Source organism: Ipomoea nil, unplaced genomic scaffold, assembly GCF_001879475.1.
Source record: "Ipomoea nil cultivar Tokyo-kokei standard unplaced genomic scaffold, Asagao_1.1 scaffold1421, whole genome shotgun sequence".
Lineage (NCBI taxonomy): Eukaryota > Viridiplantae > Streptophyta > Magnoliopsida > Solanales > Convolvulaceae > Ipomoea > Ipomoea nil.
The window spans coordinates 6,942,090-6,960,897 of NW_017617849.1; the positions used below are offsets into that span (position 1 = coordinate 6,942,090).

The 18,808-nt window shown below is 32.8% G+C and overlaps 1 protein-coding gene across 1 annotated transcript; it reads right to left on the minus strand.

The window, feature by feature from the left end:
- Window positions 1-1,365: 1,365 nt before the first annotated feature.
- LOC109188078 (GATA transcription factor 8-like) lies at window positions 1,366-4,917 on the minus strand. The gene is made up of 3 exons (XM_019338581.1): window positions 4,644-4,917; window positions 3,526-3,755; window positions 1,366-2,580 (listed from the first exon to the last, which is right to left on the minus strand). The coding sequence occupies exons 1-3, from the start codon at window positions 4,912-4,914 to the stop codon at window positions 1,795-1,797; spliced, it is 1,287 nt and encodes a 428-aa protein (XP_019194126.1). The 5' UTR covers window positions 4,915-4,917; the 3' UTR covers window positions 1,366-1,794.
- Between the last annotated feature and the right edge of the window lie 13,891 nt (window positions 4,918-18,808).

Genomic DNA, 18,808 nt, shown 5'->3' on the forward strand with positions numbered 1-18,808 from the left:
TGTAATACCAAGATTTCAAGTACAACTTCATGTAACCTATATCTTTTAGCTTTCTTGGTTAGGTTGTTTTACCTCATAGCCCTTTGCAAGCTAATGTCATAAAAGCGGGTTTCACAAATATCTTACCTTTAAGTAGCTGCTATGAGTTACGTTTTCTCACAAATCAAAATTTTGGGTTTGATTTTTTTGTTTTTTGTTTTGTTTTGTTTTTTTTTTTTTTTTTTTTTTTTTGAATAAGTCAAATGTGAGCATGTGGACAAATTGCATTGACTTACCTCATTGTGATTCTTCATCTACTATAATTGTAAGACAAACTTCACCTAAAACGATAACCGCTGTGGGCTTTACCGTAAATCAAAGTTTTGGACTTTACCTTTTTTTTTTTTTAGGGTGCAATTCGGCCTGAATTTCATATTAGCCTCAGAGTGACAGAAATGTTGGGTCATGGGTGTTACAGTAATCTTAATGCATTTATACATGGGATCAGGTTTTGGAATACATTGTAAGAATACTGGGCCTTGTATGGTTTAAAGTTTAAACCAGTGATTGGGCTAGGTAAAATGGTTTGGGCTGGTAAAGCATTCTAGTATAAGATGGGACCCAGCTTTGTAATCAGGTATTTTGATTATGGCCCATTGTTGAAGAAGCAGTATCACACACATATATAGCGCAAACAATTATAGCATGTTTTGCTTTTTATTTGTTCATGTCAACCCCTACATTTATGTATATTTGGATGGTGCAACCAACTGAGTTAGTCTGACAATTAACTTGATAATCACAAAATTTTATGTTCAACTTTCTATCAGAGCTATCTATTATGAAGTATGAATAACCTAAGTTGGCTAGGGCTACGGGTATTAATAGAATAGCAAGTGTTAGAGTTCTCGTCCATGATGCTCACAGTGATTGGCTAGATTTATAATGAAGATAAGAGTTCGATGATGAACTTAACTCAAAACCGGCTAGGGCTACATGTATTAATAGAATGGCAAGTGTTGGAAGTCTTGATACTCATGGTGGTTGGATAATCATGATAAGAGTTCAAAGATGAACTCAACTCGAAATAAATGTGTTAATTACTTAGTTAATATGAATCCAAACCAACCAGGAGGAAGAGTGATACTAAATAATCCCCCAAATCATTCATGCTCTTCAAAAAAGAATAAATATATCGATCACTTATAGTTAATAGAAGTCAAAACATCCAAGTACCTAGGGATTTGATGATATCACAGATTCAGTCGATAGTATATAGATTAATCCGAACAACGGAAAAGATTGATGTTCAATAGTCCTCCAAACACCATATCTTGCACCTGTTGAGTTTTAGATGGTTTGAAGAGAATTTGAGCAAATTTGGAGTTTGAAATAAAATGCAGACCTTAATCATTCATAATTTCCTAAACCACAAATGAACTGCAAAATGAATTCCCACAAAACATGGGACAGAACAAAGTCTATGAAAAACATACAACAGACCCTTTGAAGAAACTAACCAACACTACAAACTACTACTTTTTTAACTCCTACCCCTAAACTCACATTTCATTCCTTTTCTTTCCCTACAACCTAAAATATTATGGATCTATTGCTTCTTTCCAACCCCTCCCTCCAATTACAAATTTGTACAAAGAACCAAATAACAAATTAAAGACACCAAAGTTTGAAGAAAACCTTAACCAAATAACATTAACTCTGCTGAAACTGTGGTATGATCGAGGAATGCAGAGAGAGAGCTTTTGACTATGAAAACCATTCTCTGCACCTTTCGGTTTTTCAAGTGTATTCTTGCTAGAATTCCACTGAAGGGTTGTTGAATGCTGGCTGGGGAGTGGATGGTGCCTCGGTTATTGCAGTGTTCTCGACACCAACCTTGCTTCTCATCTCGATAACCTTCTTGTGAGAGTTGGAGTGGAGAGACGGGGTGAAGGTAGGACTTGCAGCGGGGCGGTATTCTGGGAAGAGCCTGCCCGACTTGTAGCGAACGCCACAGGCATTGCACAGGGTTTTTGGCCCCATTGGACCGGCCCTCCATTGAGGCGTTTTTGTTATCTCGCAGTGCAAGCATTTTCTGATGGCTTGTGGTGGCTGGTTCTGGTTCGTGTCCACTGGGGCGATGGGGATGGTGAATTTGATCTTCTTTTTCTTCTTCTGCTCGGGTGCTTCTGGCCTAGTCGTGAGCTTCTTCATGGGAGACTCCGCGAAATTCTCGGACTCTGATGAGACTGCAGGAGCAACAAAGGGCTGTGGAGCCTCGGTGAAGGACGATGTGGGAGAGATGAGTTGAATCGCTGGCCTCGGGTTGAAAGTTGCGGGGCGAGGGCGCTTGCTCCTAGCTCGCTGCACACCACAACGACTCGGGCTAAGCGGGATAGTCGTCTTCCCTCCCGAGCACGAGGACGAGCTGCTGCTGCTGCTGCTACTTTCAAGAACCGAGACCGGACTCGAGGTCTGGAACTTGTTGTGAGGTGGCTCCACGTTCACAGGAGTGTTCTCTTTCCCGAGAGTCATCCCTCCACCCGAGAACGAATCCTCCACGAACGTCGAAAGCCATTCGAGCTGGATAATGTCCTCATACTGACCAACAAACAAACAACACAACACGTTAGATTCCAGCTCAAAACAACTTCATAACACATTAACATTGTTCCATTCCATCTTTTCAATTTAGACAAGTAAATTTCTTCCATTAACACAGGTTTAGTCACGACCGATCATTAAACACATCCAAGGACCACGGGATGAATCCTTGAACACGTTGAAAGTGATACACAAGTACCACTGCACCATTTTACCAGAAAAATGGACCAAAACAGTAAACACAAGTACTAAGTCAGACAAAACCCTAAGATAAACTTGTGAGTTGTGAATAGCATTCCTCCACTCCAGTACACATTTTGAATTTGAAACCTACGCTCAAGTCAAGAAATGTTTGGCTGAATATAAAGACAAACAACACTAAAATCTACAGCGGTCCCTAAACTACTGAAGTGACTGGTTGAGGAACAGGCCAATTGGAAGCCTAAACAGTTCCAGAATTCGAAACACAGCATCAAACAGAACATAAGACAAAACCGAGAATTTTAAATCTTAACCACTGGAACACTCAGCTTTAAACATCAACAAAAAGTCTTCAACTTTAACACCGACAGTTGGCTGTTAGTTTACCAAACAATAATGATGCCATAATCCAGCATAATTACACTCCAACCCCAGTCTTCACTCCCCTAATTATATATAAAGATTGCTTTTTTATCAACTAACCAAACAAAACCAAACGTTTCTATCAATCCCACTGGCCACAACCACCATGGGACCACCTTACTTAGATTTTTTTTACATCTAATAATTTAAAATTTAAACCTGCAGAAATGGCTCCCCTGAAATTTATTAAACAATTCTTGAATGCCATTTTAAGGCGCTAAAATTTGAATCACATAAATGCAGAGATATTTTCAAATATTTTATATAATGTAAATTCGAGAAAGAGTAAAAATAAAAATAAAAATCTAAGGGGGTTACCGGCACTGAGAGCTCCGCCGACAGGTCAGCTGCCGAGTTGTTGTGGCTGCCGGAGAAAAGGGGCTCGGAATCCGGCAAGGGGTCGTTCCAAATGCTGGGAAAATTCTTGAACTCGCCGGAACCGACACCGCCGACACACTCATTCTCCGGTGGGAATTCAATCAAGTCGTCAATGTGATCAAAGAAGCTACCGCAGTCTAATTCATCCATGAAATTTGACCCCATGCTACCTAATAAACAAGCCAAAATCCGTTAAGAAAGACGAGTTCCGTACATAAAAAAAAAAAAAAATCTGCAGAAATAATTCTTATGAAGAATTTGTATTCTGCCAGCGCAGCATATCCTCGGCTGGAGCAATGCTGTAAAATGATGCTAGCCAGCACAGAGGACCGCGGGGCGCATGTTAGCCAGAAAAGATAAATTCTTTTTTTATTTTTATTTTTGGAATTTGCAGCTAGAAAAAGCATAATAAAGATTCTGGAAATGAGATTCTTGGAATATTGTATAAATTGTAAGAAAAAGAAGGGGGAGATAATAGGGAACAAATTAAAGAAAGAATGTGCGCACGGCACATTTTAGTGACCGACACATGCAGCCAGCAGAAAATGAGGAAAAAAAAAAGATTTTTAATTTCTTTTTTTAGAAAATTCAAGCCCGAAATGCAACTGCATGCTGCAAAGGTTGAAGCTTTTAGCTTCAAAGAACACAATTTTAAGATTACTAAAATAAAAAATAAAAAACCCAGAAACAGGGGCAGAAGGATAAAGCCGTGTGCTCAAAATTAATCTCTGAACTCCCAGTTCTGGTAACATTTACAGGCAAAAGAGTGCATAAAGACTCAAACTTTCCTACCCAAATCGCAAAAAAAAAACATAGGAAATGGGGGAGAGGACTCTGTATTGGCGCAATATCAGACAAAATGCGAAATTCGCAAGAAAATCTCGCACAATTCACCATGGAAAGACACAGAAATTTCGAAAATGGAAGACAAAAAAATGCAGAGCAGCCCAAAAAGCTTCCACACAGACACAGAGAAAAGGCACAGGTTTCAAGGCAAATCCCAGTCTGAATTCTGAAAAAGCTAGCGTGAACATAACCCAAAAGAAAGAGAATGTTACCTTGAAGAGTGGTTGAGGAGCTTAGCGGCACAAGGGAAGGAGAAGAAGAAGCTATGGGAGAAGTGAAGGAGAATAGGGAGAGCAGAAGAAAGCTAAAAAGGGGAAAGAGAGAATGGGGTACGGTAGGTGAAGCTCTTGCCTCACTGCTAGCTGTATGTATTTCACTCTCTTTCTCTCTCGCTGTCGTGATGTTTAAGTCTTCTTCAACCTCCCCCCCCCCCCCCCCCCCTTCTTGATTGCGCACTCGGGTCCCACACCGCTTCCCTATCATCCTCATTTTTCATTTTTTTTTTCCTAATTATTTCCACCCGACAGAATATAATATTGACAATATATTATATTTCACACTACATTATGAACATACATAGAAAATTTTAGCATTTTATGATGTCTGTCTTTGTTAAAGATGGGCAACCACACCTGTATCTATTAACTTCACTATTCGAAAGCATACATTATAGAAAGACTGATTACTTTTAAATACAAGAATTATGTTTCAACTGCTAGATCACCCTCTCAGGACAATATTTATTGATTTATATATATTATACATATATACATACATGATGCGTAATATGTATATGGTACGATGATGTACGTTACTTTATGCAATGCATAAATGCATTTCCAAATAGACAAAAAATGATGCAGTGGATGGAGATAGAGAGAAGCTGCGATATGATGCTGCAGAGAGTTCATGCATTCTTTTCCTTTTAACTAACTTGGATTGCACTCATTCAATCACTTCCTTATTAAACACTCCTCTCCTTTTTTCCATAATAAAGTAATTCCATTAAAACCCTCTCACCTCGTATACACATTTTTTTCATTTTCTTTTCTCATGATTATATTTTAGGTGATTACATCATAATAAAAACGACCAAACTGGCCAACCAACCTAAAATAAGTTCATAAGCTTTGTTTTGCTAGCAACCCTATGGTGTAGGGTTCAAATATGGATTTGACATTGTTGTAAACACTAGTGTATAGTATAAGCATTTGGATATTTGTAGGACAGTTGACCCAATTCATCTGTCTCCAGGGCAAGAGTCGTGCGGGCATTTATGTTTGAAACTTAAACTGGTATATATCATGTAATCATGTATCCATGCCACCATAGTATTTTCAAATTAATATATAGAAGGGAAGAAGTCTATTCGTATCTTTGACACGATAATATCAGGACTTAATTATTCAAAAATGTTATAACCGATGGTAATCGTTACGTTATGAATTGTAAAATAATTAGTATGTTTGTCGCATTAGGGTCGAAGTATTATTATCATACACTCATACTTATCATATGAGTAGAGGAAAAAAGAAAAGAAAAATATATGTAAACAAATTTAATTTCTTTCTAGGGAAAAGAATGATTGGTTTAGTTATCCTTCCCTTCAAAGATAAGAAAGAAAGTAGTTGAAGGTAGGCTTGTTCATTCCTCATCAAAAAACAAATGACAATTAGTATGTCCAAACTCATGTGCATATCCAACTGTGATTTCATGAAAACAATTTTATTTTGGGAGAAGATGAAAACAATTTTATTATTAAAAATAAAAACAAATTAAAGAGATAAAGAAATTAAAGAAAGAAAGAAAGAAAAGAAAAAGAAAAAAAAGGAATAAAATCATGTTTGGAAACTTGGGGTATATATATATATATATATATAAGTGCACATGGCATTGCAGTGTTTCAAGTTGGTGCAACTCACCCAACACCTCTAATTAATTTGGGAGTAACGTACCATATAAAAGGAATGTGCAGGCAACTATTTAATAAGTTGTGGTGGTGCAGTGCATGAACATGCTTGTGAATTTGGTCAAAGAAATTTATCCATAGTCACACATGTAGTGAGAAATTTATAATGATTTTAATTAGTCAATCAATTTTACAGACGTTCGAACAAATTTAGTTATTTATTACTGAATAATAATTTGATTTGGATGTTGTTCGGAAATTATTTATTTATCATTAATGAAAATCAATTGTGTTGGTGTTTAATTAGTCTTTTAGGAGTCTAATACTACCCGTTGGGCTTCCGACTTACGGGTGTCACTCCTATTGTAACTTTGATAGAGTAACAACTCAAAAATTCGGTCTTGCATGCCTAGTTCGTTGTAGTTGGGTTCTTAATTAATTGAACTCTCCATTTGTACCTTTGGGTAAATTTGTACTCTAATAATGTAACCAACTCAATAAGACCAAATAATGTAACCTAATACAGACAACGCGTCCTGATATGTGTTACTTCGCATTCTATGTCATTGCATGAGATTCTAGCAGCTATATGTGGCATTGCGAATTTCTGTCATGTTTTTAGAGCAAGCCTATAATTGAAAGATTACCACAATAATAAAAATTATACTTAATAGCAAATATGCAACTATATGTATTTTCATACTTATGTAACATACATTATCGCATTTAAAATATACTACAATGCTGAATTTAACCCTTCAATTTACATATCTTTACCTAGCTAGCATCTAGTAATTCATGTTAACTCCCATAAACTCAAGTTCAACGAGTACATTTTTAGATCTAGATTAGGTGGTTTTCAATATTTAATTTCTATGCTTAATTAATTGTCTTGGTCGTGCAAGTTAATTAATTTCAGGCTATAGTGTGTATATATAAGTAGTGGCGGGACGGCATGGAACCATTTTTCTCATTTATAAAACTTATTACTAGCCAAAATATCACGTATTCCACAATTAAATAAATATATAAATATATAATGAAAAAATATAATTATAATGAAATTAAATATGGACAACAAAAATACTTAATACATTATATTAAGAACAAAAATATAATGTAAAATAAAAAAGAAAATGTAGGTTTATAAGAAAGCAAACACAATGGACAAATTATTACATTTAAAATGTAAGTTTATAAGAAAGTAAACACAATGTACAGATTATTACATTTAATAGCATTAATAATTTGGATGGAAAACAAAAAAAAAAACTCAAAAGTGGCAAACAATGATTCTTATACCTAAAGGTCACGAGCTTGATTTTTTGTTAAAATACCGACAAAGTCTTTTTGGTCGAACCCGTCATATAGGGTCAATAACCAATATATTTCTATCCCTATTACAATATTTCAACCATTATTAAATTTTGGATGACGAGAGAAACTCATAAGTCATAACTATCCGAGAATATGCACGGGATAAACTTTGTCCACTTGTAATAGTCCCGCTCACATATAATATAATTTGTAAATTACACAAGAGAGATAAACCACAATAAAAAGACTATGTAAGATTGGTTCAACTGAAAATATGTTGACAGGAATCAAAAATCATACTCTACTTATTCGCTCACTTTTTCAATACCATTCCCTCCATTCCTTCTAACTTCCCAACTAGGCATTGAGTTGTCTTAAGTTCCCAATTTAAATATTGGATGTTATGTCTTTGTTGGAATATACTTGTGCACTAACCAAACTAATTAATGGTTGGTTCAACAAGTCAACAAGTACTAATTTTGTTAGCTCACCTCCACTCAATTATATTTCATACTGTAAGTACGTATAGTACACACACTCCATCTTCATGTATTTTAATTTATCAATAAACATGCTCCTTAAATCACATTATTTTCAGACATACTCTATATAATCTACTATTAATTTAAACTTCAACATCTAAACTTTAAAAATCGTAAGCATGTCATGTCCAAATAAATTGTTTGCCCATTTCTACAAATTTAATAAGAGCGAATAATGTTAGGCCCTTAACTGGAACAAAAAAAATGTCAATACTAATTGTTTCTTAAAATGAATGGTTCATATTATTTTGATTTTAGTATCTTTTAATGATTTTCCTTATTTACCCTCTATTATATTATTTTCTTCCCTTAAATAACCCTAAATTCCGTTAGTTTAAACTTTAGTAACGGAATATTCCGTTAGCTATTTATTATTCTTAACATACTCTTAATTTATATAAGGTCTTAGGTTTGAACCTCATCCCAAGTATAGTTGGTATAATTGTTAAACATATATTATGAATATGTTAAAATGTATTAAAAAATATATAATATAAAATTTAACATAAACTTTGGTCAAATAATTAGCTCAACTAAATACATAGCATTCAAGGTTGAGCATCAAAGATTATAAATCAGGAACTACTTTAAAGTCATTTGATTTTCTTGAATTTTTTATTAAAAAAAAAAAAACAAACAAACAAATTTAGGTTAAGTTTTTTTTTTTTTTTTTTTTTTTGTTTAATTAATATTCTTTTGATTATATTTAGAACAAAACTTAATATTTCAATTATGCTTTTACATTATTGGAATGATTTATGCCATTATGGTATTAATATTTTTTGTATTTTTTTTTTATAATGGTACAATTGTACATTACTTAATTTACAAATATTATACTATTATTTTTTTTATCGGACAAAATTGTTCTTACATCATTGTCAGACCTGCGCGGCCTAACAACAAAGTTATTGATCATAAATACAATTACACATGGACTCTAAAACGGTAGGATCATTTTCCAAATAATTGACAATGTTAACATCCTACTAGCTCCAATTGAACAAGTTTACACATCAAAAATTTATCAATGCATGAAAACCTTATAAAGAAATTTGTAAGTTAATTTTTACTATATCATTATATTAATATCTATTTTGAATTATTTATTATCATCCTCTATTGACAGCAATTGTAACAATTGTCATGGACAAACTCTCAAAACAATTTGTCGCAACAAGGAATGGAAATTAAAAAAAAAAATCATTGATTTCTTTATTGTTGAAGAAAAGTATATATGACAATTTATTGCTCTTATTAATTAAATAAATTAGTACCTACAACAAAAAATAATACATATGCATTTAGTTAATTTAGAATTATATGTATATAATGCTTTATTTAAAAAAAATTATTCATTATAAAAAAATTTAAAAGAAATATAATTTCATTAGTTATATTATCTTTATTTTCTACAATTCAAAGATTCCTTACCTTCAAATTTATTAATTTATTATATTCACTACATTGTTCATTGTCTTCTTTTTTACATTATCATTTAATTAAATATCAAAGTTATAATACAAAATATGTTATATATATATATATATATATATATATATATATATATATATATTTATTTATTTATTTATTTATTTATTTATTTATTTATTTACCAAGTATTTTATACAAATATAATAAATATTAATATTTTGTTCAATACTTTCACATGATAACCTACGGCACACATCTCATAACACATGTAGGGAAAAAACTACCACTACTAAATATCAATAGGTGTTTGTACGCTAAAGAGTTCATATTACAACTAAAATCTCAATCATATACACAGCAAGACAAATCTAAAACTTCCTACACCATAATCTTTGCATCTCATTGCATGATGAATCCTTATATGCTGCTATCAGTAACCTAATAGCAAATGACACACTACCAATAAAAAACAAAAAGGACATGTATTGAAGATGAAAACAATAGCAATACTACCCAAAAGAGAATTCAGAAGAATTAGATAAATTTAAACCAAAAGTAGTATTTATTTAGACGATATCGCTTTAAGACTAAGTATTTAGAGTAACGTTATTACAAAGTTGCAAACATTTATTTTAGGGACAATTATAATCAATCTCTCATATATTATCTTGCATTTATATACTTTAAATTACCGATTTAAATAAACAAATTCAACATTTATTTACCTATGCATGAACATCTCCTATATAATATTGCATTAATATAATTTGAAATACTTATTTAAAAATAATTATTGGGCATTATACCATTCGCGCAAAGCGCGTAAAAAAACTAGTTTAGTATATAAAAGTGGAAAGACTATGGCTCTGTTTGGTAAAATGACTGTTAGCTGATAGCTGTTATCTGTTAGCTAATTGTGTTAATTAGAGGATATAAATAGTTGATAATATTAGTTGATTGTAGAAAAGTATTTGGTAAATTAGTTGTTTGGTATAATTTCTTTTCTCAAAAAGCTAATTGAAAAAGTTGATTGGAGTAACTTTTTGAATTTTAGCCTTTTGGAGTTGCAAAAGTTAATTAACCAAACATTTATATTGATATTTTAACTAAACCAAACAATTAATAGTGGTTAAATAAATCAAAATTGGCCTATAGGCCAAATTTTTACCAAACAGGACCTATATTATTTTTCTAAATCCGTGCATAAACAGAACTTCAACCTGTCACAACTCAACTTCTTAACCAATTAAAAATAAGCTTATAAGCTTAATAAAGTTTGAATCAGTGATTTTATTGTGAATATTAGTGTACACGCATATGAGCCGTAAATAATGTTTAAGTTTAGATAACGAGTCACCAAATTTCGGGTTTCATTAAAATTTGGTGTTGGGCGATGCGGAGCGACTAACGTATGATTTGCTAAGACATTTGACATTATTAGATGTTGGTTGCCATGTTTCTATGAGTTTGTTTCCGGAAATGACAGCTGAACTTTCGTTAATCTGACATTGGAGCTTATTAACTCAGGGAGGGCAAATGCGTAATTCAACACCCCCTCAATCGCGGTCATGTGCAGTGTTCGTGCGACCATGTTATGTCCCACGTTGCTGGGGACCACGAGCACGTTACGGCGTCGGTAAGATCTCAGCCCATATATTCTGCCACGTGGATGGTCCACGGTGGAGCCCACACGGCGAGAATCCACGCAGGTGGTGCCAGCATGGCAATGCCTGTACCATCCTCGGACAGCGGTCACGTGCCTCTGCATAGGGATCCGAGACCGGTTCGCTTTAAGGAATTTACAAATAACGCCTTTGGGGTTAGTGGCTTGATTATGATGAAATGTTATTTTAGTTTATTTTATTTTTTAGCTTAAGATTTTTGTTTTTGCCACCTAATCATGGCTTTATTTAATCATTCCTATGAAATGTGAGCACATCATTCGTAATGTGGGGCCCTTGTCTTCTGTTAGCAGGGACCTTAAAACGGGCCCCACCTTCTAAGATGCCGTACAACAACAGTTTTGCGGCATAATGATCTAATTGGTTTGTCGTTTTTCTTTTTCCTTTTTTCCCCTCTCCCTCTCCCGCAACGGTTGTATGATTCGTTGTTAGAGGTAGGGTCATATAAGGAAGATCAAATATATTTAGAGAGCAAAATCGAGTCGTTGACGTCATGGGCAAATTAGCCCGCTCAAGAGATTGCATCGCCTTCGATCTCCCTCCAGATACATTGTTAGCGGTGCTTTACGATGATACATTTGGAATTCTAAATAAGAGAGAAATTGTAAATGATGTCTCTATGAAATTCTCCTCTTTTGATGTTAAAAAAAAATCACGTTTCTTTATTATTTCGTTTTCAATTATGTAATTTTTCAAATTAGAAGCATTTTTTAACTTTGTTATCAAATAAGGATCCTTTAGGTCTTATTATTATCATGTTTGTAAGCATAGTTAAGTGTGACTTAACTCGACTACATAAGAGACTGTGAAATTTCACTTAAATTGAAGTTAAACATCCGATCCACTAATAAGCTAGGTTATCTGGTGGAGTTAATTAATGTCTTAGTTTAAGTGTCAATATAATTGTGTGATCTCATTGAAAAGCTGGTGTGTGGTGGAAATGACTACCTAGAAAAGGTCTATCTAGAATGGAACTAGTAGCTAGTCCGATGCCTGCCTAGCAGAGAAATCACCCTATGAAAGACATACTTGGTGCTTGATAAGGCCCGAAGTGAATCTGTCCAAAGGATAACTAGGCTACCAAATGCCATAAAAGTTCAAAGTGTGAGTCGTTTAAAGTAGGTCGCCTGGAACATCGACTTCTCAAAGGGGTGGCAATCATACGACTTTACATCGACTACACAGAGATTGTGGAGTGGTACTTAAGTTGAAGTCAAACATCTACTGATGAGCTAGCTTTTGTAATGGAGTTATTGTATTGGCTTGACTGTTGTATTAGTTTGATCGTCCTCTATGGATTTAGCTCAACTCAGTTTGAAAGCCCATTAGTGAAGATCCGCTCTAATTTAATTATAAACTTTTTAAAATGTACGAAGATAAATTTTGATGATAATTTATTTGACATGTCTTTTGAATAGATATTTTGATTGACAAAATTAAGTTAAATAAATTTTGAATTGACAGTCGATATATATGTGACACCTAATTAGAACTACTTTGGGGAATTGGGGGTGCTATCACGTGGGCTTAGAGTTAATACTCACCATATTTTTTCTTTGGTGGCTGAGGCCTTGAGGGTCCACTCACAATTCACAAAAGTGTATTTCTATGTCATAGTAGTTTTAAATATGGGTGTGCCACCTCACATATATACTTACTACTGTTAATAAAATCATGACATTATATATCAATGAAAATTTCAAAAAGTAGTAGTATGTTCTTGATGGATTATATAACAGGTCTACTAGATTGATAATCTAGCTAGGTACCATGCAAGCACTTTCACGTCTTTCTTGATCACAGTGGTATAGAACCAAGCGGATTGTGACAAATATCTTGTGGTCGAGCGACATAACTGTGACCCTTCAAATTTGAATTTCAATGTGAGGTATTGACTTTTTGTGTTTCAATAACTTAAGAAAGTGTAAGTTCTCTGAGTTTCGGGTCAAGAACTTTCAAGTTGAGAAGCTTCATGTTGAGAACTTGAGATAGACTCACTATTCACGGTCTAGGGTTAAAACAAAGGTTTGATATTTCTTCTTTCAGTCTTATTATTCACTATGTTAATGAGATGTTTAATTGCTAGTTTTCATGTAGCACGTCTTTCTTTTGCTAAACGAACAGCGAATCGTACTGCCCATATTCTTGCCCAGGAGTCGATTTATATGTTTATTTGTAGGGAATGATTATCTTCAATTCCTTCCCTTTGTTTCTCTCCGATGCTTTATACTCGAACTCTGGTTAAATGATACTCTGTATTACGTTTTATCTTTTTAAAAAATACTTTATGCGTTCACATTCTAAACACATTTCCTCTACTATATATGCATTATACGAAGCATAATGCGTTAAATTACCCTATACACTTACTATAATAACACTATCAATTCTGATATTTAAAAAACATATACGAAGCATAATGCGTTAAATTACCCTATACACTTACTATAATAACACTATCAATTCTGATATTAAAAAACAAAAAACAAAAAGACGAGAATTTGACCTTTTGGGATTCAACATTTTGGGAGAAGAAAAAAAGACAAGAAAATTAAAACCGTCGAGTTGGATTTAGCGTGTGGATTGGCAATTTCCATGTGTGAGCACCAAGGAAGAGCAAACAACAAAACTTCAGCTTCGGCAAGCAGGTTTAAATGTTTAATTGAGCAAATTAAGGAAGAAGAAAAATCGTCGAAGAAATTATTGTTTTTATTGTTTTCTGTCCATCCCCAAGCACGTTAATTCTGGCGCATTGCAAGCAATATAATATGAAAAAGAAAATATTATTCCAAATCCTCTGCTCGTATAAAACGAGCAGCTTATATTGCATTGTTGATATGTTCAAAAGATGTTTGGTATAAATTGAGAATAATAATCCATTGACTAATTGTAATGCATATATCTCTTAATTAAAAGTGACAGTCGTCTGAGAGTTGAGAATGTGAAAAGAGACAATTATTGCATGATTTACTCAAATCAAACGTAGACTACACATGTTTGTGTGTTTGTGTTTGGTCCAAAAAAATTGTGCACCGACGCACCAAAAAAAAAAAAAGTTCGTGATTCCATACCTTCGTGGCTTGGTTCCACATGCCCTAGTCAAGATATTTATAATAAACTAAGTTTAATTCATTCCAATTTTTATAGTAATAGTTGAATTTGTGACCTCTTGAAGTGTAGCATCTTATTAATTCTATAGTTCACGTGTACTAGTTTAATTTAATTAATAACAAGAAGCAAATGTACATCTTATTAATTTTCTTCTTCCATATGGTTTGTGGCTATTACACATAAATAATGTTTACCTCATGTACACTCTCGGATAGTAGATGTGGGTTTCTCTCGTACGTCATTCAAAAAAAATAATAAGTATGCATAATATACTCTCCAAAAGAAATACGATTATCGAGTGAATAGAGTATAATTTTAACATAAATGTGATTTACCCACGAGTATGATTCCTTATAAAGAGTGACTATGAGTTTTTCTTGTCACCCAAAAGAATTAGCATGATACATACCTTTTTCAAGACTAATTATATATATATATATATATATATATATATATATATATATATATATATTGCAGTAATTGTAGAAAAAAGAGTTGATATTTTTGTCATGGGATATGATAATGGCGTGTATGAGAACAAAAATTAATTCTAAAAATTCCATATCGTCCAAGGAATCGTCATTATCTTGATAATAATAATAATAATAATTATTATTATTATTATTGGCATTGGGATTTGCATACTAAAGGCTAATAATCTCCACCTTCCCAAAACTCGCGGAGGCATTGACATTCTTTGGTCTACTCATCACCTCTCAAGTCTCTAACCTCGTATACTTATGTAAACTAGTAAATTTTCTGTGCAATGCATGGATAAAATTAAAATTTTTATTATATATTTAGATAATAAAATTAAAAATAAAATTATAAACAATTTTAATATTTAAAAGTGTATATTCATTTAATTATAAGATTAGTGTAAAAGTATCACTAATTAATTCAATAATATATAACACGATCGGTTGTCTGCAATTATCTTGAAAAAATCAATATTGTAAAGTTAACAAAAATTATACAATATTTTATAATTAACTACATCCTAATACTATTTTACTTTTACTTATACATACACGTTGGTTCAGTCTAGGCAGGTTTTGTATATAAAATTTGAATCTAATTAACTCGACCTCCATGAGTTTAATTTTGTTAAGACCCACCACTTACTATCACTCAAAAACTCGACCTATACAAGGTATACTAGAGTTGTTTGTCAATTACTTCTCTTGTTCTAAGATTACTTGAAGAGTTGGAGTATAGTATGTCTTTTTGCTTGTTCTTCTTCTTTCTTTATCCTATTAAGTACATACCTCCTCGCAACTTTCCTTGTCCATCTCATGTTGACTTCTCATTAACAGGCTATCAAGAACTTTATCGTAAAATTTATTGATGAGATTAGTCACTGTATTTAACAGTAAAAATTTTTGATATACCTAAAAATTAAAAGATATGTTATTATTATTATTCCGTTTTTTTTTTTTAATTAAATGTGTTCGATTGGATTGAGGTTACAAATCATTAACTCCTTCATGTGTCTTGCCGACAGTACTAACGTTATATGTATTTTTTGAATTTGAATTGTATGAGAAGCTAGGTTATAGAGTAATTGGGAATGGGTTGAACGGTCAAGATCAAGATGGTATGTTGTATGCCAAATTCCCTTCTATTGGTTGTATGTCACGTGCATACGTGATCCATTCACCTGCCACCTCTCAAGGAAAAATTTATTATTCTCATGTTCACTTCCACCCCCTACTACGCATTAAAAACCAAATACAAATTGAATTTTATGTATTCCTTATCAATATTAAAAATACTAAAATGTTTATTGATGTATTTCAACTTGAATTACAATGAAAAAAAATAATATTTCAATTACACATATTTTACTTATTTAATAGTTTAATTATTCACGTTTTAAATTCAGTGTTTCAATTATACAAAATTATAAGTTCAGTGACTTATTTAATATTATTTGCAAATGGGTTGACCTCAATACAAAGGAATTCAATTATCTTTGTTTTTATGCTCAACTAAAATTATTATCTGGAATACTTATTTTTAACTATAATAAATTCTATATACATTGATAACTCAGGGAAATTAAAGGACGTTGGAAATGGCCCTACATTATACATTCCAAAATCCTCCGGCACTTAAAAACAAAAACATTTGTCCAATCATTGATTTACTGAATGAAAAGTTTCATTTAAAATTTGTTGTGAATATCATTGTAGAAAATTAATTTTGACTACAAATATTGGAGGTAAAGGTTTTAGTTAGACTCATTGTTCGCATGAGTATACAGTCTTATATTGAGTCTCAAAGTTAAATTGACTCAATTTAGCTCTTCATGGATTGGATGAGGATTTATGGGTCCAAGATATTGTCAAATAAAATTATAAAACATTAGGTTATATTTATATTTATATTAATATATATAGATAAATAGTCTTAAAAGGATGAGTGGAACATAATTATTGTACTTTATCAACACTTACACCTTTCTTGTATAATCCGTGCATACATTTAGATCGTGAACTCGAGTTTTTTTCATTAAAAAAATATATATATTTCATCTAATAGACTAAAAACAAATATAATTTGTTTCCCCCAAATAGAAAACAAACATAATTTAAGAAATGAATTTCGATTGCCGCATTACCGGGAATGAATCCGGTTTGTCGGTGCCGACACTAATTCTCACCGACAGCCGACAGGGTTACCGGATGCCTCCGTGAAAGCAAAGGCCGAAACCAATTAAAGGCTTTGCCGGCGACAGCGCCCATTCTGGCTAGCTTCCGACCATCGGTGACACTAAAAACTTACCATAAAATAATTTCACATTTTGCATCCTAGACACCTCAGTTTTTATTTTATTATGATTTTTTTATTGTTTTGTTACAGAGTAGTTCGTGAGATGTACCATAAGATGATGACACCGACTTAAAAATCGAAAGTATTCCAATAAACATGCGACTGAGGATTTGAAAGCGATTCTTTCATCATATATGAGAGTTCTTACTTCTGCTTAACAACATAAAATAAAACAGGAAATGAAAAAATATCCTTTATAAGACACGATCATGCTAGTGACAACTAATTCTGATTAGGTGAATAAGGAATTGAGTAATTTTTTTCGTCTCGAGTTTTTTTGGGTTAAGATTCACTTCATAGAAGAATTTTTTTTAAATTATTATTTAGATCAAATAAAATATACTTTTTTAATTGAAAAAAAATGTATAAATAGAAATATTCCTTATTCTCATTTATTTATTTTTCCATTTATCAAAAAATAAAAATAAAAGAAATCCTCTGACTCTGAATGCTTCCCCTTACCTCATGAGTCATGGCTCATGGAGAGGAAACATCCCCATCTTCCAAACGCAATGAATTCGGCACATAAATTCTACGCCAAGTAAAATAAAGTAGCTAGTGAATTATCATTGTTATTCTCCTCAAATAAAAGTAATTTTATTTAATACTTTATCATAAATAGTAATACATTTTTCTAGCAATTCATTCCTTGAGTGACAAAGAAAACTCGTAATAATTATCTAAATGTATGTATTAAGTAAGTTTCACTCACGTACAATATCCGTGAATCATACTGAAAAAGTAAACCACATATTATGCAATAATTCAACTGATATTTTTTACAAATATCAAACTAGTAATATTCGATTATTCGGGTATGAGAATCTAGCAATTCTTTGAAGAATGGGCAAGTCAATCTTAGTTTTGGGCTGAGAATATAGCACAAATCGACTAACCCATAACATAGATGGCCCAGTCCACTAGAGGATTTTGCAACTGTGACTCTGAGCTTTGGACCAAAATTCTTATATATATATATATATATAGGGAAGGGTTCAAGTGCGAGAGGGGACTTCCCGTGCGCTTGTACGGTTGGACGCACATTAAGCATTAACTAACGAACTTTAAATACACAACACACCGCAAGCACACAAACAAAACACCTTCAGAACACAAACCCACGCACGTTAAGTACAAAACTTACGCATGTTAAGCACAAGCTTCACGCACCTTAAGCACAGAACGCAGACACCTTTTAAGTTTCAACAACTATTCACATTAAGCACAAACCCACGCACGTTAAGCACAAAACTCACGCACCTTAAGCAAAAAACTCACTCACTTAAGTTTCAACAACTCTCATTAAGCACAAACCCACGCACATTAAGCACAAACCTCACGTACATTAAGCACAAACCTCACGTACATTAAGCACAAGACTCACACACTTGAAGTACAAAACTGACGCACGTTAAAACCGTACAACCGCACGGGAAACACTTAAATGCACTGGAACTTAATTATATATATATATATATATATATATATATATATATATTTATTTATTTATTTATTTATTTATTTATTTATTTTCAGGCGAGAACATG

Bases quoted from the DNA above. Each gene is read 5' to 3' on its own strand.
- LOC109188078 (XM_019338581.1), bottom strand. From the start codon at position 4,914: ATGATAGGGAAGCGGTGTGGGACCCGAGTGCGCAATCAAGAAGGGGGG. The intron at 3,756-4,643 runs GTAACATTCTCT...CTTGTTTATTAG, and splicing joins CTCCTCAACCACTCTTCAAG to GTAGCATGGGGTCAAATTTC. The intron at 2,581-3,525 runs GTAACCCCCTTA...TTTGTTGGTCAG, and splicing joins CGGCGGAGCTCTCAGTGCCG to TATGAGGACATTATCCAGCT.